Source organism: Pelophylax lessonae (genome assembly GCF_965119305.1).
Source record: "Pelophylax lessonae genome assembly, chromosome: 5".
NCBI lineage: Eukaryota > Metazoa > Chordata > Amphibia > Anura > Ranidae > Pelophylax > Pelophylax lessonae.
In genome coordinates, this window is record NC_138772.1 from 414,534,236 (window position 1) to 414,562,036 (window position 27,801).

The 27,801-nt window shown below is 43.0% G+C and overlaps 1 protein-coding gene across 12 annotated transcripts in view; it reads left to right on the top strand.

Moving 5' to 3' along the window:
- Window positions 1–27,801, top strand: part of DTNA (dystrobrevin alpha) — a 366,042-nt gene that overhangs the window by 100,683 nt on the left and 237,558 nt on the right. For 2 of the 12 annotated variants that reach the window (XM_082258698.1, XM_082258704.1), the window contains exon 1: window positions 11,269–11,583. The exons of 2 other annotated variants lie outside the window; for them this stretch is intronic. In XM_082258698.1, the coding sequence (XP_082114824.1) occupies window positions 11,567–11,583 (17 nt within the window). In that variant the 5' untranslated portion in view covers window positions 11,269–11,566. Of the gene's footprint in view, window positions 1–11,256; window positions 11,584–27,801 lie in introns of those variants that run through there. 8 more of the 12 variants (XM_082258694.1, XM_082258692.1, XM_082258702.1 and 5 more) reach the window with 8 other exon arrangements.

The window sequence follows — 27,801 nt, forward strand, 5'->3', positions numbered from 1 at the left end:
GCAAGTTTAGGAGATATTCAAAGTACCTACAGGTAAGCCATAAGTACAAGTTTACAAAAAGGGATTATATCCACTTTAAATGAATCGGAGAAGATAACCCCCTTCCCTTGTTCTAGCTTATACAGGTCCCTCTCAAAAAATTAGCATATTGTGATAAAGTTCATTATTTTCTGTAATGTACTGATAAACATTAGACTTTCATATATTTTAGATTCATTACACACAACTGAAGTAGTGCAAGCCTTTTATTGTTTTAATATTGATGATTTTGGCATAAAGCTCATGAAAACCCAAAATTCCTATCTCAAAAAATTAGCATATTTCATCAGACCAATAAAAGAAAAGTGTTTTTAATACAAAAAAAGTCAACCTTCAAAAATTATGTTCAGTTATGCACTCAATACTTGGTCGGGAATTCTTTTGCAGAAATGACTGCTTCAATGCGGCGTGGCATGGAGGCAATCAGCCTGTGGCACTGCTGAGGTGTTATGGAGGCGCAGGATGCTTCGATAGCGGCCTTGAGCTCATCCAGAGTGTTGGGTCTTGCGTCTCTCAACTTTCTCTTCACAACATCCCACAGATTCTCTATGGGGTTCAGGTCAGGAGAGTTGGCAGGCCAATTGAGCACAGTAATACCATGGTCAGTAAACCATTTACCAGTGGTTTTGGCACTGTGAGCAGGTGCCAGGTCGTGCTGAAAAATGAAATCTTCATCTCCTTAAAGCTTTTCAGCAGATGGAAGCATGAAGTGCTCCAAAATCTCCAGATAGCTAGCTGCATTGACCCTGCCCTTGATAAAACACAGTGGACCAACATCAGCAGCTGACATGGCACCCCAGACCATCACTGTCTGTGGGTACTTGACACTGGACTTCAGGCATTTTGGCATTTCCCTCTCCCCAGTCTTCCTCAGGGTCCGGTCACCTTTTCTCGTTGTGCAGCGTTTTCTGCCACACTTTTTCCTTCCCACAGACTTCCCACTGAGGTGCCTTGATACAGCACTCTGGGAACAGCCTATTCGTTCAGAAATTTCTTTCTGTGTCTTACCCTCTTGCTTGAGGGTGTCAATGATGGCCTTCTGGACAGCAGTCAGGTCGGCAGTCTTACCGATGATTGCGGTTTTGAGTAATGAACCAGGCTGGGAGTTTTTAAAAGCCTCAGGAATCTTTTGCAGGTGTTTAGAGTTAATTAGTTGATTCAGATGATTAGGTTAGTAGCTCGTTTAGAGAACCTTTTCATGATATGCTAATTTTTTGAGATAGGAATTTGGGGTTTTCATAAACTGTATGCCAAAATCATCAATATTAAAACAATAAAAGGCTTGCACTACTTCAGTTGTGTGTAATGAATCTAAAATATATGAAAGTCTAATGTTTATCAGTACATTACAGAAAATAATGAACTTTATCACAATATGCTAATTTTTTGAGAGGGACCTGTACTTACAGCTGAATCCCATGCTGGATCCCATGGAGTTTAAATTCTTTCCTCATCCATGATTAAAATGTCCTTAATTCCTTACTTGAGTAATTACATTAGTGTGACTTCTTCAGCTCCTACATTTAGATTGATTTTGACTATACTCTGGCCTTTGGTGTTGGTGGGGGGAGGAGTGTGAGGATCTGGAGATGCACACGTCACATCCGACATGCTTTTTATGTGCAAAGCTGAACTATAAATCCTAGGATTCCAACAGGAATTCATTGACATGGCGGTGCTATGGGCTGTTCTATGTTACTGGTGAACTGTAGTAAGCCATTACTCCATAGGGAGAAAACCGTTTGCCCAGTCACATAAAAAGGAACAGCAATGAAACGAAGGGAATTAGGAGCACATTGGAGGGGGAGAAAAAAAAAATAAGAATGCATTAAAAAAAAGGTCTGTTTTTTTAAAGCCTAGTAAGCAAGCACCCTTAAAATTAATAATATAATCCCCCTGGCTTGAGTTCAGCTTGAACCCTTTCTTGTTAGCAACAAGTGTAATATATTCACTGGGATTTCTTATTAGCCCAACATACATCCCAACATATAGTTGCCAACATCAGATTATAGGGTCTACACAATATAGAGAGAATTACAGGAAATTTAAAAAGGGAATTTCAAACGTAAGCCAAAGTAGCAGAGTTGGAATAATTCTCCCATTCAGCTGCACTACTTCTGCGTAACATTTACGTGTCATTTGGGTTTGCCTGGAGTAAGTGGTAGGTGAAAGACAGACACCCCACTGGTTAGGGAAAGTGAATATTGCAGTGATAATTTCCTGGGGAGTAGGGTCAACTCAGGGACAAATCCTGTGTAAAGGAAGCATTCCAGTATCTGGATCAGTGAAGTGGGGCTCCTCTTAGCAGCACCAGAGGGCAGTGCCAGTGCACCACAAACCACCACCCTTCCAGCGGAAGCCATCCTCTAGAACAGGCTCAATTCTGGTGACACTGTACTAATACCAACAGCTATATTGCCTGATACCAGTACCTAAAGAAACTGCCTTTATTCAATATCACTAACCTATTTACAATATGCACAATGCAGACCCCTACCACATAAAATGCAGACCCCTACCACATACAATGCAGCCCGTTACCACATACAATGCAGACCCCTACCACATACAATGCAGCCCCCTGTCCCCCTTCGTAAAAACTCACATACAATGCAGCTGGCTGCCTAGACCTACTTGCGCTCACATACAATGAGGCACCATGCCCCTCTTCCGCTCACACATGCATACAATGCACCCACTTGCTCCTCCTCCCCTCACTCATACATGCAGTGCAGGTCCTCTCCCTTCAAATGTACAAACAATGCTTTCCCCCTCCCCCCCCCCATTCAAACTATGCAGCTCCCTCGCCCCCCTCATAAACCTTACATCCCCCCACCACAGCAATTTACTACAGTCTTCCTGAAGTTGCCAGGAGCTGTGGGTGGGCATGGCCATGTACTGTGCAGGAGCAGAAAGTGTCCTTGTATAGGACACCTTCACCCTGCCAGCAGGTATTACAGGCATAAAGTCAATGATTACATGGCACTCTCTGATGGTGGGTGGCATACCATTAGCTAAAAATATAGAAAGTAAAAAATGGGTAGAAAAATATAAAAACGGATGAGGTGGAAGGGGGGAGGGGGCCCACGAAAAGCGGCTGCCAGCTGGAGCAAGGAGAGACTCTGGGGAGAATAAACAAAAAGAAAGCAGCGCCAGCTTAGTGAAGCATAAGGTTTATTGATACAAAAAACACATAGTGACTTACTCTTAGGTAAGTAAAGGCCGGTAGGGTAGGTGAATGGGATCATCCATCTTCTTGTCCTGGATACCGCTGCAGTCCGCCTAATGAAGGAGCACGGATGCTCCGAAAGCTAGCAATGCCCATCTTTCCCTCCGCCTCACAGGAAGTGATGTCGGGCTGACAGGAAGTAGGAAGTGGAGCCCCACTGAGAGTCCTCCACCACCACAGCACCATCAGACAGGCTGCCAGACAACAGCCTCCACGCACCACCGGCACCCCACACCCCTCCTTTCTGCAACGGTATCCAGGACAAGAAGATGGATGATCCCATTCACCTACCCTACCGGCCTTTACTTACCCAAGAGTAAGTCACTATGTGTTTTTTGTATTAATAAACCTTATGCTTCACTAAGCTGGCGCTGCTTTCTTTTTGTTTATTCTCCTCAGAGCAGGTATTACAGGGCTGTGGGCAGCACCACAGCAGCAGTCAGCAAGCTTGAGGAGGATGTAGTTGGCCATGCAGTGCCCATCCCATGAAAACTCCTGCACTTAGCAACTCTCCCTCCTGAACTTAATCATTGTTCGGGGTTCACTGACCTGATATGTTGTTGCTGTGCCCTTGGTTCTTCTGGTGCTTGATTTTGTACATGGCCATGCTCTCTGGTGCCCACGCAGGATCTCCCTCCGGCTAGAAGGTGTCTTCCATGTGAAGAGGGAGGGGCCTCTGACCCGGGCAGCTAATCGGCTTCAGTGTACAAGTGAATTGCTTTGTTTGTACACTGAAGAGAGAAGCTGATTAGCTGCTCAGGTCAGAGGCCCCTCCCCTCTCCACTGAACACAAGGAAGTGACCTGCTAGCCGCAGCCGATTAGCTGCTCGGGTTGGTGGCCCCTCCCCTCTCCACTCTACACAAGGAAGTGACCTGCTAGCCTGAGGGAGATCCCAAACTTCGGCTATTAGTGACCTGACCGCCCGGCCGCGGCCAGAGAACACTGGGACAAAGCCCCGGGACACAGACAGAACGGGACAAGGGTCTGAAAACCGGGACTTTCCTTGGAAAAACGGGACTGTTGGCAGCTATGCCAACATTGTCTGCAAACTAAATGTTATGGAAACCACCAATATTATATGTTAGAAATTGCATAAGAATCAGTTTACCAATTTTTTTCATTCAAATAAGCCTGGCTCATTATAGTTTCCTATTGAGTATAAAGTGTTTTTTTTCTGTAATATTTTCATGGCTGTTGAAGATATACTTAAAATAATGTCTCCTCACACCACCCACCTCTGTCACATAGCTTCTATGTGCCAGTGTGACAAACTTAGACTGTGACTATGCCATTGCAGCTATATTTAACATGGTTTTCGGGATTCACTTTTGCTTCCACTGATCAACAAGTGCCGGATCTGATACCCAATAAAAAATCTAGTAAAGGCTTTTTTTCACAATATTTTAAATAGATACTTAGATTGTAACAGGGTGGGGTTGACTTACTAAAGAAATAAAGAATCTTCACTTGCAAAGTGAATGTTTGCTTTGCTTAGTGAATAAAGTGAAGCTGTGCTCCTTTGAATTATCTGTTAGAAAAATATGTTTTGTAATTTTTTTAAAGAAATTCTCCCCTAAACCAGAATGGGTATTTTTTTGATTTTTATGATTTTTAACAGCAGCCCTAGTGGTTGGTTAGGTAATTTTCCAAACATGGAAATGTCTTTAGAAGTTGCTGTATTCTGAATAGTCTGAAGCATTCCTTTTGCATGTGTTGTAACTAATAAATGTAAGCAACAAATTTGTAGTGCTTGTGAAATTTGGCAGTAAATATAGATTTCATTTTATTTCGGGTCCTTTATTCCTCCTGGATCGTTTCCATAATGGGCTGCTAGTTTATACTTCAGATACGTCAAGTAACGTCATGCTGTCAGCAGACGAAAACCTTGGCGACTCTCTACTATGCCTGGCACTATAATGCAGAAACTAGTCAAGTAGTAATTTTAAAGCTTTTTTTAATAATGATTTAGAATTGTATTACTACGACAGACCTAACTCTTAATGTATATTTTATTTCCCATTCCCTGCATTTAAATTGGCAAACTCCCTGGTGTTGCTGGCTAAATATGACTAATATCTCTATCTTTTAGTGAAGTTTAATGATTTTGTTTGGACTGAGATGGTACAAATGAGCTATTTACTTCACTAAAGATACAGCAGCTGTGTGCGCTGTATAAAATGTATGTATCCCCAACTACACAAAGTATACAGCTCTGTGTTCCGGCAGAGGAATGCGAACTACCTGTTCCACTCCTGGAACAAAATTTCTTTGGGCTGAGGGGCACTCAGTCTTTCACAGGAAGCTTTGTATTCTCTGAATAAATACAAAGCTTCCTCTGATTGGCAGAGGTGGACTGATGATGTCACAGTCTATGACTTGACCAATCAGAGGAAGCTTTCTATTCATTCAAAGAAAATGCTTCCTGTGAAAGGCCGAGCGCCGCTCAGCCTTACTTGATTTGGGAGTGGGACAGAAGTTCCCATTTCATAGCCGAAAACACAGAAGGCTACATACAGTTTATACAGAGCTCACAACCGCTGCATCTGTGATTGAATTAAAGTTTGAACCAGGTTGGTCCAAAAGAAACTATTTAAACTTTCCTAATACATGGAGATCAGGTAAATTGGTTATATGGGGTGTGTCTAAAAAAGTTTGGTGAATGATACCAGAAAACAAACCAAACAGAAGATGCAAACAAATTACATTTATTAGCCTTCAAAAAAATCAGCATTCTTCGCAACACACTTTTGGCAATGTTCAAGCTTCTGGAAACTGTCAGCAAAGGCTGCTTTAGAAATTGATTACAGAACCGCTGTCACACATTCTTGGATTGCCGTCACGTATGCAAACGGCGCGCCTTTCATGATACTCTTCAGGCAGGGCCTTGGACTTTTTTGCAGGCGACTCTTTTTGGGTCGCAGGAAAGACTGTAAACGCCATTCCATCGATTAATGCTCGGATTCCAGGTTGAACTGGTAGCACCAGGTCTCATCCCCTGTGATGATGGTTTGCAGAAAGGATAGATCCTGCTCACACACGGTAATGAAATCTCCAGATGTTTCTATCCGTTTTTTGTTCTTTTTTTTTCCGGTCAGCTTGTGCAGCACAAACTGGGAACAGATCTTCCGCTAACCCAAATCTTTGCGAGCGATGGTGCGCACCCAGTGCTGGGACATGGTCATCTGGAGTCCAGGGCAAAACAACCCAAACTGCACCCCCATCCCCCTTCCCTCAAGATGGATGAGCAGTACAGTATGTGTCAGCTAAAATAGCTCCCATATAATGCAATGACAGGCTGACGACAGCCATAGATTTTTGTGAGTGTTCACACAGCTATACATGTCACAATCTGCTCATACAATCTTTGTGTAATCAAATTCAGATTTACCAAAACTGTGTAATAGGAGACTCTACCTAATCTAGCCAATCAATTTGCATCCAATCAGGCAGGTACATAGTTGTTGGTGGATCTAAAGCAGATTGTACAGTCAGATTTGTAATTTGTATGGTGAGTTTTAGGCCGGTTTGACTTTCAGCCGGTTCAGCAAGGAAAAAAAAAGTAAATTTCTCACGCGCAAAGGCTAACGCACCACTTTACTCTCCATGATGAACGTGCACTATATGGGCAACAGTGAGACGACCTTCAAAACAGAAATGGTGTTACAGGTGGAGGCTATTGAAATGTTTTTCCCTACTCCTTTTTTCTGACTGTTTTTGACTAGTGTCTAGGGTCAGTGTCACTACTGGTAGCATGAGGCAATACCTGGACCCTACAGAGGTTGTACAGGCAGTCCAACTCCTCCAGGATGGCATATCATGTGCCATTGCCAGAAGATTTGCTGTGTCTCCCACCACAGTCTCAAGAGCATGGAGAAGATTGCAGGCAACTGACAGTTACTCTAGGAGAGCTTGAAAGGGTTGTGGAAGGTCCTTAACCCATCAGCAGGACTGGTATCTGCTCCTTTGTGAAAGGAGGATCAGGATGAGCACTGCCAGAGCCCTACAAAATGACCTCCAGTATGCCACTGGTGTGAATGTCTCTGACCAAACAATCAGAAATAGACTTCCTCTAGTAGGCCCTGTGCTCACTGCCTGGCATTGTGGAGCTCAATTGGCATTTGCCACTGAACACCAGAATTGGCAGGTCCACCACTGGCGCCCTGTGCTTTTCACAGATGAGAGCAGGTTCACCCTGAGCACATGTGACTGACGTGAAAGGGTCTGGAGAAGGCACCGAGAATGTTATGCTGCCCGTAACATTTTTCAACATGACCGGATTGGTGGTGGGTCAGGAAAATGGCACCCTGCCTGCCATTAGGTATTAAGATGAAATCCTTGGACCCATTGTCCGAACCTACGGCTGGTGCAGTGGGTCCTGGGGTCCTCCTGGTGCACGACAATGCCCGGGCTTCATGTGGTGAGAGTATGCAGCCAGTTCCTGGAGGATGAAGGAATTGATTCCATTAAATGGCCAACATGCTCCCCTGACCTAAATCCAATAGAACACATCTGGGACATTATGTTTTGGTCCATTTGATGCCACCAGGCTGCACCTCAGTCTGTGCAGGAGCTCAATGATGCTCATATCTGGGAGGAAATACCCCAGGACACCATCCGTCTTCTCAAAAGGAGCATGCCCCAACGTCGTAAGGCATGCAAATGAGCACGTGGGGGCCAAACAAACTACCATTTTGGTTGCTGCAATGAAATTTCAGCAAAATGGATTAGCCCGCTGCATCATTTTTTTCACTTTGATTTTCAACCTCTGTAGGTTGATCATTTTCATTTCTATTAAACAATGTGGCATCCTTTTGTACCCAACACATTACCCAGCCCATATCGGAATAGATATCCAGCATGATATTTTTCCCCACTGAGATCTAATGTGTTTTCAAAGTATTCCTTTATTTTTTTGAGCAGTGTATAATGTTTGGGGGTTCTAAGAAATGTTCTAGCAAAAAATACTGATGGTTACATGTAAAGAAAAAGTGCCTGAAAAGGTCTTCGGGGTCAAGCGGTTAATATTAATAACCAATAAAGGGTTACTAAACCCACAATAGTAAAATCAGTCTGTATACAGTAAAGAATGCTTGTTATACTCACTGTAGAATCTAAGGGTTTAACTGTCTGCCTTGTGTAAAAAGGCTGTTTGAACCTATCTTCTCTCCCCTTGTGCACAGTAGGAACCGATCAGTGGGTCCAGCGGACTCTGTCTGCCGGTACCCGCCGATCGTTCTTTACACAGGCAGAATGCCAGTCTGTCTATGTAAACAAGGCAGGTTGCCACTCTGTCAGTATGGGAGGCATTGATCTTGTGTGCCTACAAAGCAGGGACTCAGATCTATGCCTTCCATTAGTAAAAGCACCTCCCCCACAGTAAGAAAACACAGGCTGGGTACACTTTTAACCCTTTAATTGCCCCTGATGTTAGCCTCTTCCCAGCCAGTACAATGACAGTGCATATTTTAAGCACTGATCACTGTCTTGGTGTCACTGGTTCCCAAAAATGTGTCAAAAGTGTCAGGTGTCCGATTTGTCTACTGCAATATTGCAAGCCCGCTATAAGTCTCTGATCGCCGCCATTACTAGTAAAAAAAAAAAAAAATTCCATAAATATATCCCATAGTTTGTAGACACTATTACTTTTGTGCAAACCATTTAATATATGCTTATTGGAATTTTTGTTTATAAAAATATGTAGCAGAATACATATTGGCCTAAATTGATGAAGAAATTCGATTTTTTTTTTTTTTTTCAATCGGAAATGTTTTATAGCAGAAAAGTACGAAATGTTTTGTTTTTGTTTTTTTCAAAATTGTTGGTTTTTTCTTTATAGTGCAAAAAATAAAAAAAAATTTGAGGTGATCAAATACCACATAAAGAAAGCTCTAGTTGTGGGGGAAAAAAAGACATCCATTTTATTTAGGTACAGCGTCACAGGACCACGCAATTGTCAAGCTATAGTAGCTCAATACCGTATCCTAAAAAATGTATATAGGATAAACGAACAAAAAATAAAAAAAGACTGCTTCACTTTTAAAATTCCTAAATACCGGAAAGAGAAATAAAAAAACGTAAAAAAAAAAAAATAAAAAATGCGCTGTCGATTAACAGAAAATGCTTTCCCACACAAATGTGCCTCAAGTGATAAATCGATCTAAAAAGAATAATGTAAAACGGTCTATGTTCTCTAATAATGCCTCCTGCTATTGAATCCTAATAACGCCTCCTGCTATCGAATCCTATCTGTTTTGAATTTTCGATCATTTACACTTGAACTGTCTGTAATTGTTGACGCACTTATTGCTTTTTCTTTACATTAATAACAATATTTTCATCTCTAAAAAGAATAATGTAAATCAAACCTGAATAAATCTGATTCTGATAAACAAATTGTATCAACAAGTGTCCATTGAATCAATATGGTTAGGATAAGAGCCGGTTCACACTGAGGCGACACGACTCCTTACTACTTCGGGGGCGACTTGTGCATTACCGTGCACCACGACTTCGGAGCGACTTGCAGGGACTTCACATAATGGAAGTCTATGCAAGTCACTCCGAAGTTGCCCCGAAGTAGTACAGGACCCTTTTTCTAAGTCGGAGCGACTTGTGTCGCTCCTATTAGAACGGGTCCTGTAGCGGTCAATGGACCGCGAGGGAGCGCGACTTGTCAGGCTGACAAGTCACCTGACAAGTCGCGCTAGTGTGAACCAACTCTAAAATAAGTTTACTCAACATATAACAAAGGTGCACAGCTTCTAATATGTGAGGCTCGGTTCACACATCTGCGATGGCAGACATCACATGTGTTTCCGAGCGCACTGCTATGCAAAATCACATGCAATGTGTGTGCGATGCGAATTCAGCCATACAGATAGCATGGCTGAATTCGCATCTGATTTGGCACAAACGGGATCCTTTTTTGTGTCTGCAGCAGAATCGGATCCCATGGTGGTTCACACCTATGCCATCCGACAGTTTGTATGGCTGAATGCGCACCACAATCGCACTAAAAGATGCACAGGACCATATTTTTGGTCCGCAGCAGAATCGGATCGCATGGTGGTTCACACTAGTGCGATCCGATTTTGTGCAAACTTTCAGATAGCACTGCTATATGCGATCTGATCTGGAGGTGTCGTTAACTTTTAATTGACACCCCCAGCGTGTTGCATATGGCAGTGTGAACTGCCAGGGGTGCGGATGCAATGCGGGAACACGCTGTAAATTTGCAGCGTTCCCGCATCGTACAAGTGTGAACCGGCATAAAAAAAAATAAATAAAGTGCATCCGTGCTCCACCAATGCTCATACAAAATCCGTCTTTTTCAAGTTTTGTATCGTAAAAATGCCCTGGTCATGGAGGGGAGTAAATCTTCCGGAGTTTAAGTGTATTAAGTAATTATTACTAGGGGTTCCTTGAGACCTGAAATTATTTCAAGGATTCCTCCATGTTAGACTAACGGGGATGTTTGGATCATAAAACTGGAACAGAATTGCAAATTGTTTGGCAGGCAGACAGATGACAAATGTATTTCGAGTGCTTGGTGATTTGCCGACACTGTTAAAAATAAATTTAAAGCAATAACCTAACACGGCCAATTTTATTGTGTTGAATTTTTCCCGTTAACACTTTAATAAATCAGGCACACAAAGCGGCACTATGGTTGACTGGCATTCCTTTCTGCCATTGCTTAGTTTCGCTGGAACTTTATGGCATTACAGACAGAGGCCACTGTTCATGCCTGGTAACGGGCAATCCATAGGAATTAGCAGTGCTGTGCTCTGTAAGTATATTGTCGCCCAGAGCCTTCACAACCCAAGCAAATAATCCGACTTTCTCTTCCAGGTCTAGCTCTGACAATCCAGGAAAGCTCCTCTTTCATCCTCCTAAGATAGGCTGGAGACAGCTGAGCGATTATTTTGCTAGATATCCAGGAGAAGACAGGGTGAAGTGGGGGAGGGAGGAGAGGGGAATGCACATTGCCGCTTTGTGATTGGTGGCCTCTGCAAAGGCATCTGTCTTCAGAACTACACTGGTATGTGAAACCAAATCACTGGCAAGTTAAAGATAGACACAGAATATTCAACATCCCAAGCCAAAATCTAAGTCCAAATCCAATGATCGCCCTCCTTGGTGTCGCTGCTCAAGCTGCTTTTTGGTCCTTCTACTATTCTGATTGTTTTATGTATTCTTTCTCCCTGACGTGGAGCTCTCTGTGTTAGTTCCAGATTGAATTATCTTTTGTATGAGTGCTGGAAATCGCTTAGTGCAAACCTGATTGATCTCTTGACATGGTCCAAACTATGGGGTAAGTTTACCAATTCATTGTTTCTGCTGTCTGCTATGCTTGGTGTGTAGATCGGAGTCTGATGGAGGTATGTACTAAGGCAGTCAGAGTGTTTGACCATTTGTGTGCCACAGCTGTATCCAGTAGAGGACATCTAGGCAAAGCAGGTGTATGGAGTCTGTTCAGCATAGAGCTACAACTTTGGGGTATTTTGTGGTTTGAGTGAGATGTTTGCATTCGTATTTTTTGGTTTTTGATACTCGTTGTTATACTCATTGAATATTGCTGATGTAAAGTCCCGGGATCTGCTCTGTAATAGCTGGACCTACTATTGCATCAGATTGTGTCAATATTTGTTGCATTGGATTGCACTTAATATTTTACAATACCAAAACTATTTTATCCCCAATGTATTTCTTTAGGGAAAGTGGAAGAGCTCTTGCACTTCAGGCTTTTTTTTTTCCTTACTGATTTGAATGCAGACCGTTGCTTTAAATAGGCTTTTACACCAAGGGCTCAATTCACTAAAGAATATCTCATGAGATATTTGTGAAAAACGTGTCACATGATTTAATTATCTCATGAGATAATGAAAATATTGCATAAAACGGCTTTAAAGTCAATTCACTCAAAAAAAGGCATGAGTTCAATATGTGGAGGTCCAGACATGCGGTATTTACCCATTTCTGGACCAGAAGTTAATGACCAGGGCATTTTTGCGATTCGGCACTGTGTTATTTTAACTGACAATTGCACGGTTTTGCGAAAAATTTGATGCCCTTTTTCCCCACAATTAGAGCTTTCTTTTGGTGGTGTATGATCACCTGTGCAATTTTTTATTTTTTGCACTATAAACAAAGAGTGACAATTCTGGAAAAAAAAAAAAAATTCTTACTTTCTGCTATATAACATTCCCAATATTTTGATTGGTTTGTGAAAAATGTATTATGTCTACAAACTAGGGGAAAGCTTTGTCATTTTTATTTATTTATTTTTTACTAGTAATGGCGGCGGTCTGCGATTTTTAGTGGGATTGCAACATTGCGGCAGACAGATTGGACAGCTAACTGACATTTATTACACTTTTGGGGGGAACTAGTGACATTACTACAGTAATCGGTGCTAAAAATATGCACTGTTACTGTACTAATGACACTGACAGGGAAGGGGTTAACCTAGGGGTGATCAAAGGGTTAAGTGTGAGCCTATGGGAGTGTTTTCTAACTGTATGGGGGAGGGACTTGTGGAATCAGCACAGAGACTTGTGATCCTAAATAGGAGATCAGAGGCACTCTGTGTTCATTCCAGAGAGAACAACAGTCTGCTGTGTTTACAACAACAGACTGTCGTCCTCTCTCCACGGGGAGTGATTACAGGTGCCCAGCGGCCACCGGCCCAGTGGATCAGCTTGCCCACTGCCTAATGGTGGTGGGAGTGTGCCTCCGAGCCAGCCTGCTTCAGTAAATCTGCGACGGGCGGTTGGCAAGTGGTTAAGGAATGTAAAATTATATTAGCCAATTTGGAGTAATCTCTACCTTTTTGGGTCAGTTTATCAACAGTAAGGGCTTGTTCACACTTGCTCAAAAACGTTTGATAAGTGTTTAATGAGCATTAAAAATGCTCCCCCAAATGCCCTATGCTCGTTTGCGGTGCGGTTGATATGGTTTTTGGTACATTAAAAATGCTACAAAAAACGGCTATTGACTGTAATGTACTACCATGCCACAACTGCATGCTGGCGTGGTTGCGGCGCGCTTCTGTAGACTTGAATAAAAGTAGTTGAAGTGCTTCGACTCCTTTTAAACTCGACATGAGGCTTCAATTTTAAAGTGACCCGACGCTAACGGTTCATGTTTTTATAATGTGAACAGCACTGTGTGCTGTCCATAGGATCATTTGCATAGACATTTAAACATGCCCCACAAACTCCTGCTTTCAGTGACAGTGTGAACTAGGCCTAATGCATAGAAACCTAAATGTGGAAAAACAATCATTGGGGTTGATTTACTTAAAGAATAAAGGCAAAACTTTTTTTTTGTTTTGGATAGAGGGGAGAGGAGTTAGAACACCTATCAGGTTTTTATTGCTTTCTGTGCCCCCCCCCCCCCTGTTAGGGAGATTCAGTCTCTCTATTTGTCCTCTTTACTGTTATCAAAAATGAAAGTAAAAGAAAATCCCAAATTTTGTGTTGTCACCAGAAAAGTAATAGAGGGGACACTAGTTTTGGTGATCTGGAGGTCCCTAAGGATTTTTTTTTAATTTGGAAGGATTTCCTCTCACTTCCTGTTTTGGCTATAAGACAAAAAGTAAAGAGAAATCTCCCCAATGACCACGTTTTTCTTTTTTTATTGGTGGCAGAAGGGTATTTATGTACTGCCTGGCCAAAGAAAAAGTCGCCACCTGGAATTAACTAAGCAACTAACTAAACTAAGCATGCAGTAACTATCCTATTGGATTGTTACTGCATGTGCCCTAAGAATGAGGTCAGCTGACTACCAGAATATACTTAATGACCAGGTTTTTCCATCAATGGATTTTTTCTTTCCTGATGGCACGGGCATATTCCAAGATGACAATGCCAGGAATCATCGGGGTCAAATTGTGAAAGAGTGGTTCAGGGAGCATGAGACATCATTTTCATACATGGATTGTCCACCACAGAGTCCAGAATTTAACCCCTTAGATCTTTGGGATGTGCTTGAGAAGGATTTGCGCAGTGTTCCGACTCTCCCATCATCAATACAAGATCTTGGTGAAAAATTAATGATTAATGCAGCACTGCACAGAAATAAATCTTGTGAGATTGCAGAAGCTTATCGAAACAATGCCACAGCGCATGCGTGCCATAATCAAAGCCAGCGAAATATCAGAGTGTGTGACTTTTTTTTTTGGTGGCGACTTTTTTTGGGGCCAGGCAGTGTATATGTGTGTGATTTTTGATACGATTTTCAATTCAATATTTGACATTTAAAAATATATTTTGTATTTACTTAAGCCCTTAATATCGACACCTTCCAGCCCTTTCAGAGGTTTCATGTGACCACCGTAATTGGTGCCAAAGCTTTTCGTTGGCAACTGTGCACTCTCGGCACAGCTGTGTTTACATTGTGGTACGTATATATGCAGCTGCTCAGCGTTGAGGCTGACCCCCTGAGAGGCCGCATGTATGCGTATCACTGGCACAAAGAGGTTCATTTAACCTACCCTATTTCCCCCAAAGTAAGGCATTCCCCGAAAATAAGGCTTCCCCCGAACATAAGGTCTCCCCGATAATAAGGCCCCCCCGAAGCTACCGTAACTCTGGACTCTGGACCGTAGTGGCGGGCGCCGCCACGCTGCTCACTGTTGGTCGAGGTGCAGCCAGAGCAGACAGGAAGTGTGAGGTCTCTTTTAATCAGAGAGCCCGGGTCGCCTCCAGGACAAGCTGCCGCCTGCTGCTCGCTCTGACCTGATGGAGTCTGGCTGACTCAGACAGTGAGTCGCGTGGGGCAGGAGTTGGGCACATTGTGTGGACACACAGGGGTGACTGAGGTAGGGGGGAAATGTCTGATAAAGGGGTGGGGTGGATGTCTGGTGAAGGTGTCCACCGCCACAGGGGTGGGATCACTTAAAATGACACAGGAGGATCAGAGGGGGCAATCAAAATGACACAAGAGGGTCAGAAGGGGGGGGGGGGAATCAAAATGACACTGGAGGATCAAAAGGGAGGGGGGGATCAAAATGACACAGGAGGATCAGAGGGGGCAATCAAAATGACACAGGAGGGTCAGAAGGGGGGGGGGAATCAAAATGACACGGGAGGATCAAAAGGGAGGGGGGGGGAATCAAAATGACACAGGAGGATGTATTTTGCTGGTTTGTGATGACAACTACTACTGTACCGTATACAGGTAATACATTTCCCTTTTTTTTGTTCAACAATAAATGTGTACCGTATTCTTCTTCATGGAAAAATAAGACATCCCCTGAAAACACGACCTAGCGCATCGTTGGGAGAAAAAAATGAATATAAGACACTGGAAAACAGGGTAGTATTTTGTGATACGCCACATTTGTCCTGTAACAGCAGCTTCCCTTTTGTCTGGTATTCCAGTCACCTTTTTTCTTTTGTATTGATACATAAGCTGCAGGGACCGCACGGACTTAGTGAGTTGGAATATTTCTATGGTTTAAACCCTTTTACCTCAATAGTCAATAGAAGCTGACTCTAATTCTAATCTTTCTCCTCTGTATCCATCCCACTGGATATCACGTCATGAGATAAAATACTGCATGGTTTCATGATATAAATACCTCACATTTAGTTTAAATACCTCATGCTTTATTTTAGAAGCGTGTTTTTTATATTTTTTTTGTGAATTGCAAAACCTTTATGAAAAACGCTATGCGCTATTTTACCTCAGATTTTAAAGAGGAAAATAATTCTTAGTGAATTGAGCCCTTTCACTACACTAGTGCCAAGTTTAGGGCAAGGTTACCAGTCAGTGTTTTATGTGAGAATAAGCACATAAATCACACCTTACCCTTGAATAGTAGATAATATTTGGCATTCTGGAAGCTAGAAGAATTTTTTACATGTGCTTGTGTAGGAACTTTCTGCCAGGACATTTTGGTTTAATACATCAGTACCATGTACAAGGATCCTAATACAAAGAGACTTTAAGCTGGCCATGGAGGGATTGAAATGTGTCCAGTTCAGCAGGGACCAGACACATTTCAATCCATCTGTGGTCACTCTTGCTCGATAGAAGTCGATCGAGATCTGTCGCACAGGGATGTTGGAAAACTTTTGTTGATCAGCAGCTGCAGCCAATTGGCTGATCAGTGTATTTTGACAGCTGAGGATTCCTGCTGTCAGTATATAGTGGCACAGCGGGGAGGATTCCTCCATCCATCTCATTTGTGTGGATGGAGGAATCTATTCTTTTTTTTTGGGGGGGGGGGGGCCTGAACAAAAAGGAAAAAAGATTGATCTATGGGCAGCTTTATGCTGGTACTGGTCATATTAATGAGATAATAAGGAAGTATACAGTGCTTTTTCTCTATCGTTCATTGACAGACGCAGTTCTCTCTGATTCATATCAGTAGGGTAATACTGCCCCCTACAGGAGTAGGACACACGGCAGAAAAACGTTCTGGCTATGCCTATGGGCAGTCCCGGAGTGTACACCCTCTCTCTTCCTGCATAGGATGTCAGTTTTTTCTGCCAACTCTCTGGACTTGCGGATCCAGCTGGGCCGGGTCCCCGGGGAGTCTTGCTCTGGAATCCTTCCTCCCTGTCTACTGGACAGTTGTCACCACAGATGCAAGCTTGTCCAGGTGGGGAGGAGTCCTCGGCAGGTTCTCTGCTTCGGGAGTATGGTCCCTGGAGGATCCAGGTTACCGCTGCTTGTCCTGGGGCTGAGAGCGATCCAGCTTTGCCTAGTTCAGTGGATCGGGCACCTACAGCTGTCCGGTGCACTTTCAATTGACTACGCCGCAACCATTGGAGGGCTTTTGGCCTTCCTTGAGGGTGTTTCCTGTTTGTTTTCAGGTGGGCCTCAACTTTTGTTCTGATGAGTCCTATGTTGCCTGGTCGGCTATGTTTGCCTTGGGGATTTTGTTCTTTTCTGCTTTTCCCACCCCTCGTTTTATGGCACTGCTTTGGGACGTCCCTACTGATATCAATCAGAGAGAACTACGTCCGTCAATGAACGATAGAGAAAACTGGATTTTTGACTTACCGTTAAATCCTTTTCTCAAGTTCATTGACGGACGCAGTACCCGCCCCTCTATTTTGAGTTGGGTTGGTATTAATTTCTGACACTGCTTTGATACAAAACTGACATCCTATGCAGGAATAGATAGGGTGTACCCTCCGGGACTGCCCATAGGCGTAGCCAGAACGTTTTCCTGCCTAGTGTCCTACTCTTGTAGGGGGCAGTATTACCCTACTGATATGAATCAGAGAGAACTGCGTCCATTAATGAACTTAAGAGAAAAGGATTTTACAGGCAGTCAAAAATCCAGTTTTTTTGTTGCAAAAGGACTGATGATCTGTAAAGTACAGTAAGGCCTCCTGCACAGGGTACTGATGTTTGAGTTTCTGTTTTCTTGGATGTAATTTTAGGTGCTTGTTTTGCGCAAATTCACGCATATTCAAGCAGGTATATGCGCATTTGCGCACACAATACCTTTCTAGGAAATATGTATTTATATTTATGCTCATATGCGCACTGGCGCAGATTTTCATATACAGTGGGTACGGAAAGTATTCAGACCCCCTTAAATTTTTCACTCTTTGTTATATTGCAGCCATTTGCTAAAATCATTTAAGTTCATTCTTCTTCCTCATGAATATACACATAGCACCCCATACTGACAGAAAAACACAGAATTGTTGACATTGTTGCAGATTTATTAAAAAAGAAAAACTGAAATATCACATGGTCCTAAGTATTCAGACCCTTTGCTGTGACACTCATATATTTAACTCAGGTGCTTTCCATTTCTTCTGATCATCCTTGAGATGGTTCTACACCTTCATTTGAATCCAGCTGTGTTTGATTATACTGATTGGACTTGATTAGGAAAGCCACACACCTGTCTATATAAGACCTTCCAGATCACAATGCATGTCAGAGCAAATGAGAATCATGAGGTCAAAGGAACTGCCTGAAGAGCTCAGAGACAGAATTGTGGCAAGGCACAGATCTGGCCAAGGTTACAAAAAGATTTCTGCTGCACTTAAGGTTCCTAAGAGCACAGTGGCCTCCATAACCCTCAAATGGAAGACGTTTGGGACTGAGCTATCGGGGGAGAAGAGCCTTGGTGAGAGAGGTAAAGAAGAACCCAAAGATCACTGTGGCTGAGCTCCAGAGATGCAGTCAGGAGATGGGAGAAAGTTGTAGAAAGTCAACCATCACTGCAGCCCTCCACCAGTCGAGGCTTTATGGCAGAGTGGCCCGACGGAAGCCTCTCCTCAGTGTAAGACACATGAAAGCCTGCATGGAGTTTGCTAAAAAACACCTGAAGGACTCCAAGATGGTGAGAAATAAGATTCTCTGGTCTGATGAGACCAAAATATAACTTTTTGGCCTTAATTCTAAGCGGTATGTGTGGAGAAAACCAGGCACTGCTCATCACCTGTCCAATACAGTCCCAACAGTGAAGCATGGTGGTGGAAGCATCATGCTGTGGGGGTGTTTTTCAGCTGCAGGGACAGGACAACTGGTTGCAATCGAGGGAAAGATGAATGCGTCCAAGTACAGGGATATCCTGGACAAAAACCTTCTCCAGAGTGCTCTGGACCTCAGACTGGGCCGAAGGTTTACCTTCCAACAAGACAATGACCCTAAGCAAACAGCTAAAATAACGAAGGAGTGGCTTCACAACAACTCCGTGACTGTTCTTGAATGGCCCAGCCAGAGCCCTGACTTAAACCCAATTGAGCATCTCTGGAGAGACCTAAAAATGGCTGTCCACCAACGTTTACCATCCAACCTGACAGAACTGGAGAGGATCTGCAAGGAGGAATGGCAGAGGATCCCCAAATCCAGGTGTGAAAGACTTGTTGCATCTTTCCCAAAAAGACTCCTGGCTGTATTAGATCAAAAGGGGGCTTCTACTAAATACTGAGCAAAGGGTCTGAATACTTAGGACATGTGATATTTCAGTTTTTCTTTTTTAATAAATCTGCAACAATGTCAACAATTCTGTGTTTTTCTGTCAGTGTGGGGTGCTATGTGTACATTCATGAGGAAGAAGAATGAACTTAAATGATTTTAGCAAATGGCAGCAATATAACAAAGAGTGAAAAATTTAAGGGGGTCTGAATACTTTCCGTACCCACTGTATATAAATAATATATTTTTTTTTTTTTTTTACTGAGGAATACTCCACATTGTAAATAATGGGCTACATTTTAGCTCATTAAAAAAAAAAAAAACTCTGTATTGAGCTTTTTTAAGTTGCAGTATGGAAGAGGCCTAACACATGAGTACAAGTCTGAAATATTTTACAAAGTATCTTACTACAGCAAGCTGAACTATACTTGTCTGCCATGGATGGGCTCATGCACGTTACATGTTATCATTGCCCTTTGCAGTGTATCTGGCGGTGTTGATCATATTACGATTGTACTATTTATGACAACTTGGTTGGGAAATCCTGTTACTTTGCTGCATTCATTACATTTCATACTTCATTCATTTGGCCCAATGCTCCATGTTTAACTGATTTGATCTGTGATTGGACATATGGAAGTGCATAATCATATACTGAATTCATGTCTTTTGTGTGGTGGTCATTATTATTATAAGGTTGCAGTTCTAGAACTTTGTAATTGTTTGGCACGTATTGTGTTTATGACATAACCTTGATGAGAAGATGGGATGTGACACGCTACCACCATATTGCTGTATGACTGCAATCCGGGAAGGGCCCACCTGTTGTCTTCGATGATTGGATTCCTGCACAGAACAAGTCATGCTAGGGACTGGGCTCTTCAACTTTGTTTTTCAGTGACCACCAACCGTGCAGATTTGGGATTAGCAGCGGGTTAACCCTTTTGTTGCTGAGGGCTGAATATATTTTAATGCTCTGCAGACTTAATCCAAGAACAAAATATAATATATTGCAACTTACCAAACCTTAAATGTGGTGGTTGTATTAGTTTTCTTTTCTAAGAAGATTTTTAGCAAGTACAGAAATTACTGGTTATTCTTCCCAGAAAGACCCATTTCACATCTTAAAATGGTTGTAAACCTCAGTCATAAAATCTGAACAAAGTTCTATATCTGCAGTGTTTACTTATCTCTCTCCAAAGCTCTAAGTGTGGTTTCTCTCTGGTACTTCAAACCTCTGTTATCAGCCACTTCTCAGAAGTTTTCCCGACACATGAGATACATTTGTGATGGGGGAGGGAGCGAAGTACACAGCTTGTCTTCTATTCAGAACACCGCTCTGTATCCTTTCTTAGCTCCTGTTTGGAGGAAAGGGACCCCCCCCCCCCCTCCACAAAGCAATTCGCTCTCACACCATGTAACTGCAGCTCGCCACCTCCTCCTCTGTGATACTGACAGATGAAGAATGATTTTAACATGATTCAGCCCTTTTGAAGGGCTATAGGAAAGAGGAGACTGCAGATAAACAAGTAAAACGTATGTAGGAGGCCTTGTTTATCTCTGTGTATCACCTGAGGCCAGTCACTTTACTTGGTATATGTGAGGGTTTACAACCGCCCGCCGCAGTTTTACTGCTGCAGGCTGGCTCGGCTGCGGGATACGACGTAGCCCTATGTCGGTCGCGTGCGTGGTGCTGGGGGGGCGAGCGGGTGCCGCCGGCGACACGCTCCCCCCATACTAGGCAGTGGGGATGCCAATCCAGGGGACTGGTGGCCGCGATTGCCGATGGGCACCCGCAATCACTCCCTGCTGAGAGAGGACAGTCAGCTGTTGTAAACACAACTGACCGTTCTTCTCTCTGAAATGATCACAGAGCGCCTGTGATCCTTCTATATAGGATCACTGATCTCTGTGGTCATTTCACAAGCCCATCCCTCATACAGTTAGAAAACACCCCCTAGGCTTTAACTTAACCCCTTAATCACCCCTAGGTTAACCCCTTCCCTGCCAGTGTCTTTATTACAGTAACTGTGCATATTTTTAGCACAGATTTACTGTAGTAATGTCACTGGTCCCCTCAAAAGTGTCAAAAATGTCAGTTAGGGGTCTGATCTGTCCGCCGCAATCTCGCAGTCTTGCTAAAACTCGCAGACCACTGCCATTACTAGTAAAAAGTAAATCAATAAAAATTACATTAAATCTTTCCCCTAGTTTGTAGACCCAATAACTTTTCCGCAAACCAATCAAAACACAATTATTGCGATTTTTCTTTTTTTTTTTTTTTGCAGAATACAAATTGGCCTAAAAAGGATGAAAATTTTTTTTTTTATTTTTTTTTTTCGGGAGTGTTATAACAGAATGTGAAAAAAATATTTTTTTTCAGAATTGTCGCTATTTTTTTGTTTATAGCGCAAAAATTCAAAATCGCAGAGTTAATCAAATACCACCAAAAGAAAGCTTATTTATGGGGGAAAAAAGAGCATCAATTTTATTCTGGTACAGTGTCGCGCGACCGCGCAATTTTCAGTTAAAGTAACAGTGCCAAATCGCAAACAATGGCCTGGTCCTTAAGGGGGCAAATCCTTCCAGTCCAGAAATGGTTAAGGTACATCTGCAAACCTGTTTTTTGGCACATTTATTTCAATGGGTTGACCCTTTGTGCAAGGAACACACAAAAAATCTCTGACCCATTTTAAAAATAGTGCCACGCCAAAATGCGTGGAACTCTGGTACCATGTGTTTTGGCGCATGCATTAGTGAGATGTGTGGCCAACTGCTGTGTCTTCGTCGCTTCCTGTGAGCTGAACCCAAAGCAAAACAATCCTATTCTCTGTTCTGTAAACTCCTAATCTTATAATCACTTGTGTAATGGAGATGAACAAAGGCAGACATTTTTACCTAGTTAAGGATCTTGGACATACGCCCTATTATCTTTCCCCTCTCTACCTGGGATGAAACCTGGCTGGTCTGCATGAATTTATTCGGGTCTTCACTCTTTTAATCTAGTTGCTAGAAATTTTGCATAAAGTTTTATTTCAGAGTTTAATAACGCTATTGGCCTGCAGCTAGAGCATAAAGTTGCATCCTTTCCTTCTTTTGGAACAACTGTTATGAACGCTAGTAATGATTCTGCTCTCATTTCCTTTCCTTCTCCTATCCCATTCATATATGTACATCATTTTGGTACTAATATTTCCTCAAACGTCCTGTAATATTGAGCGGTAAACCCATCGGGTTCTGGGCTCTTCCCTATTGCTGAATTTTTTTAATGCTATGTTTATCTCCTCTTGTGAGATTGGTACCTCGAGGGCTTGTATTTGTTCTGTTGTTCTAGGTCATTTTGCCTCCTTTATATATTTTTGCATCTTTTGTTTTCTTTTATTTGTTCTTCATATGATCCCTTTTGCCTCACTGTATATAAAGCCCCATAATAACTGTGGAATGCTTTAGCTATTTCTGTTGTAGAATGTACCAGTTCTCCTCTACTGTTTTTTATTCTTTCAATATAGTTGATCGTTTATTTGGTTTTTTTATTCTTTTAATGTTCTTGCTAAATATTTCCCTGGCTTATTTCCCCATTTATATCTTTCTCTGAAGACTCTGTTAAAAGCCCGTCTTGTCTCTTCTTCCAAAAGTTCTTTTAATGTATCCAGTTTTCTTACTAGGGCTTGTTGTATCTCTGCTTCTACACTCTTTTTATGTTTTTGTTCTAACTCATGTATTTCTGTTAATCTGTTTATATTGATAACTCTTTCCCTTTTCTTCTTAGAGCCTATCGAAATCAGTACGCCCCCTAATGTAGGCCTTGTAAGCTTCCCACACTGGCGCATCTGATATGTCTGGGGTTTCGTTACATTTTAAAAGTATTGTTCCAATTCTTTTCCTATCTTTTCCCTTATTTCTAAATCTTGTATCAGTTCTTCCTTAAGCCCCCAAATATTTACGCTCTTTTGAGGTCCTATCAGTTTTATTTTCATAATTGCTGGGGCGTGATCTGAAAGCGTCATAATTCCTGTTGAGGTGTTAACACTGATTCCAACATTCTATGTTCGATCAAGATATAATCCAGTCTTGAATGCATCCCGTGTACAGGGGAGTGGAATCAGTAATCCCTGTCCCTGGGGTGTTTTGTTCTCCATACTTCTACTAGCTGACAGTGAAACAATTTTTTTCACTGCCCTAAGTTGGTGACTTCCAGTCGCCTGTGCACGAGATGTACAATCCAAGTATGGGTCAATGCAAAAATCTCCTGCGAGGATCAATTTACTTTTTTTTAATTGCATCATCTTTTCTAATACTCCTTTCAAATAGCCCTTCGGATTTTTGTTTGTGCAGTATATGTTTGCTACTGTGCATTCCATTCCCTGTAGTTGTCCCTTCAAAAATATATACCGTCCCTCTGGGTCAATCAACCTTTTCTCTAGGGAAAACCTAACATCCCTTGCCAAACCAATTGCTACTCCCTTTGCTCTTTTAGATGGTGAATCATAAAACCATTTTGGGTAATATTTTGAGTATAGTTTCACATTTGTATCTTGTGCTATATGTGTCTCCTGTAGACATATTACACTAGCAGAGTACCGTCTGAGTTCTTCTAGAACCTTGTGCCTTTTAGTTGGCGCATTTTGTCCTCTTACATTATATGTTACAAAATGTAGGGTATTCATATTGTCTCTCCTCCCTCCTCCTGCACATTCTACCACCCCTTTCCACCGCTCTCAGCCAACACCGACTGCGAGGACGTGGCCAATTCCCAAAGACTATACAACTAGGCCTGGACCAGGGTTTAGGAGGGAAGACCACATCGACAAATAATTTTACCAATTTTACCAATTTTACATAGTTTTTTTTTTTTTTTTCTCAACTTCCCCTGCCCCCCTTTTACCTTTGTCTGTCTTACACGGGTCACTTGTTGTTTCTATAAGGCCTGTTTATCTAAGCCATCTTCTTGCGTGAAGTATTTTGTCATTGTTTCAGGGCTTAAAGCTTACTATGGGTGACCTTGCTGTCGCTACGCCTCTTACTGTATATGTACTATCCAGCCCCCTTAAGCCCCTATGGTGTTCCCTGTGTCCCCAAGGTGGTTGTTCAAAGACAACAGCCAGTGCAAACCAAGTCTGCAGCTGTAAAGACGTGAAAGAAAAAAAGCAAAGTAAGATGGAGGGACTCACCACTTTGTTAGAGGGGTATACTTATTGTGCAATGGGGGGGGTTGAGGTTCCTGTGGAGTAGTCCCCTTCACTCTCTCCACACTCTTCCCCGGTGCAGCTGCTTAGTCTGAGGACCGGTCTCACCTCCAGCTCTCCTGGGTCTGCTCTGCTCCACCCCCAAGTACCTCCAGACGGCGCCAGTCTCTGGCAGTCCTTGCTCGGCTTTCTCCGGCCACCCTTGGCTGTGTCTGTGACGTTATAACCACATGACCACCTGAGCTCAGCATCCATCTGACACTGTGCCACCTGGTGCTTTCTGGTGTACAGCCTGCTCACCGGTTCTCCTCCCGACGAAATAGCTGCTCTGGGGAGGTGAGACTCCTCCGACTTTCCTCAGGTAGAAAGGGTAGGAAGGAGGGCAAAGCCCCACCGGGCCAAGAGGGGGGGCAGGCGAGCAGGCAGGCAAAGCCAGGAAAACTCAAACTCGCCCCTTCACAGCAGAATAGGATCCTGGAGCTCCTACGTGAGCTCACTTGAGCGCCATGCATCGCCCCCCCCCCCTCCCAGCCATATAATAATAATAATGGTGCAAAAAATGAAAACATTTGCTCCAGTAGTGAGCTGGATAAAGCGGAGTTCCGGCCTCAGAATCGATGAAACCGATTTTGGGCGATCCGCTTGCTGAGGGCAACCTGAAAAAGAACTGGATACTGGCAATTTTTTTTGGTCACTTACCTTATTATAGAAAAAAATATACTCACCTTCCTTCTACTTCCTCCCTCTGCGGCCGCGGCCCGCGCCGTCACTTCCTGTTTGCGATGATTCCTGGGAGCTGAACGTCATCGCTCCCAGGAAACAATGCGCCTGCACAGGCCCCGCTCCTCACTTCCAGGGCATGCGCGGCATTCACTGCTAAACAGCTTCTGGGCATGCCCAGGAGCTGTTCAGGGATGCCGCGCCTGCACCGGAAGGGACGAGCGGAGCCGGTGCAGTGCATTGTGGGACTCTGACATCACGGAAGAGGACATGAAGAGCGACAGCTGCCCACACCTGAGATGGCAGCGCTGGAGAAGAAATTTCCAAGGTAAGTAGTTCAGAGGCTATCCATTATGGAATGTACTAACTCTGACTGTCCCCGGGGGTATTTTTAGCTCAAATTGACCCCGAGGCCGGAACTCCGCTTTAAAGTCCTCCCCTCTGTGACAACCATGGCTCCCTTCATAGATACATCAGAGGAGTGAGTGTAGTCGCCCAACGACAGGAAGTGTATTAGTCACTGGATTAAAGGGATAAAATACTGAAAATAGAAAACTAATCCAGCCAACGAATCTAAGGCCTGGTAATCTGCTATATGTTACATTTTTGTTTTGGGGTTTGAGTACACTTTAACCACTTTACCACCGGAGGATTTTGCTGTCTTACGTCCAGGCCACTTTTTACGATTCGGCACTGTGCGAATTTAACTGACAATTGCGCGGTCATGCAACGCCGTACCCAAACGAAATGTCCTTTTTTCCCACAAACAGAGCTTTCTTTTGGTGGTATTTGATCACCTGTGCGATTTTTACTTTTTGCGCTATAAACAAAAAAAGAGCGAAAATTTTGAAAAAATAACAATATTTTTCACTTTTTTTTTTTTATATGAAATTCCTCCCAAAAAATGTAAAAATCAAAATTTTTTATAATTTTTGGCCAATTTGTTTTCTGCTACATATTTTTGGTAAAAAAAAATCGCAATAAGCGTATTTTGATTGGTTTGCGCAAAAGTTATTGCGTTTACTAACTAAGGAAAGATTTATGTCATTTTTGGTGTTTTTTTTTTTTTAAACGAGTAATGGCGGCGATCTGCGATTTTTTTTTTTTTTTTTTTTTGCGGGACTGCGACATTGCTGCGGACAGATCGGACCCTTGACTGAAATTTTTGACACTTTTGAGGTTTCCAGTGACATTACTACAGTAATCAGTGCTATAAATATGCACTGTTACTGTAAAAATGACACTGGCAGGGAAGGGGTTAATTTTATTGGAGAGGGAGGGGTTAATGTATGCCTGGTGCTTACTGACGTGTGTGGGGGGAGGTGACTGAGTGACACAAGGACAGATCGCAGGTTCAGCTATGCTGAACCCTGCAATCTGACCCTGCCTGTCATTTAGGAGATCCGCCCGCTTTGTTTACACAAGCAGGCGGATCTCCAGACTCGATTCCTCGACGATCGGGCAAGAGCGGCGGTGATCGCCGCTGCTCCTCCCCTGGCCCGACTCCCGCTGTGACTGAATACAGCGGGAGCGCGCCACCCACAAGGGGAGGAGTCCAGCGATGTAGGTCTACGTCGCTGGACGATAACGAGCCACATTGCCGCAGTAGCAGCAATGTGAGCGGTCATTAAGTGGTTAAAGAGAAGTCTTTATTGGGGTGGATTTACTAAAACTGGAGAGTGCAAAATCTGGTGCCGTTGTGCATGGTAGCCAATCGGCTTCCTGTTTTTTTTTTTTGTCAAAGCTTAAGGGCTCTTTCACACTGTGTGTCCGTCGGACGGACTTCGTTTATCTCAGCGGGGGATCGATCCGCCGATCACCCGCTGAGCAGGAGGATGACAGCTGTTCTCCGCATTGTGTGCGGAGACACAGCTGTCAGAGCCCCATACGTCTCTATGGGGGAATCGGATGGGAACGGACCGTCGGTCCGTTCTCATCCAATCCGCTGGACAGATGAAAAATAGGGTTTCCATCCGTCCAGATTTGACAGATCAGATCGGATGACAGCGGACATGTCTCCGCTGACATCCGATGCCCCATAGGAATGCATGGGGGGACCGTTCAGATCCGCCAAAAAAACTGACAGGCGGATCTGAACGGTCCGCCTGTGTGAAAGGGGTCTAACTGAACAAGTTTAAGTTAGAAGCTGATTGGCCACCATGCACAGCTGCACCAGATTTTGCACTCTCCAGTTTTAGTAAATTAGCCTCAATGTGTCTTTTAACAGGCTGTCAGTCAGCATAAGTGTTCACCATATGCCTTGTACAAAGTACGCTGGGATTTCCACCACTGACAGCTTTCATTTTTCCAAACTGTCAGAACTGATGTTGGATGCTCACAACCATGTAACAGATGGCTGTACCTAAACAGTAGCAGAGTCCCAATGTATGGGGAGCTGTAAGGCTGAATTTCTCTATTTTATTACTATTGGCAGATTTCAAGTGTATGTAATGGAGTCACTTATTAACTGCGTCAATGACTTTAATAACCTTGTTGATAACATTGTAGACATTCACTATCCCTTTGTATGTGTGTAACAAGTATACATTTCTACTAGTTTATGTAATTCTTTTATGTGGAACACATTGAAAATACCTATTTTATTGGTCGACATAAACCCTAACTAGATTATTTTTTTTGCTGAAAAACTGTGTATTATTAATATTTATTACAGGTATTTATTTGGTGCCGACACGTTATGCAATGCTTTACATATTGTACATTGACAT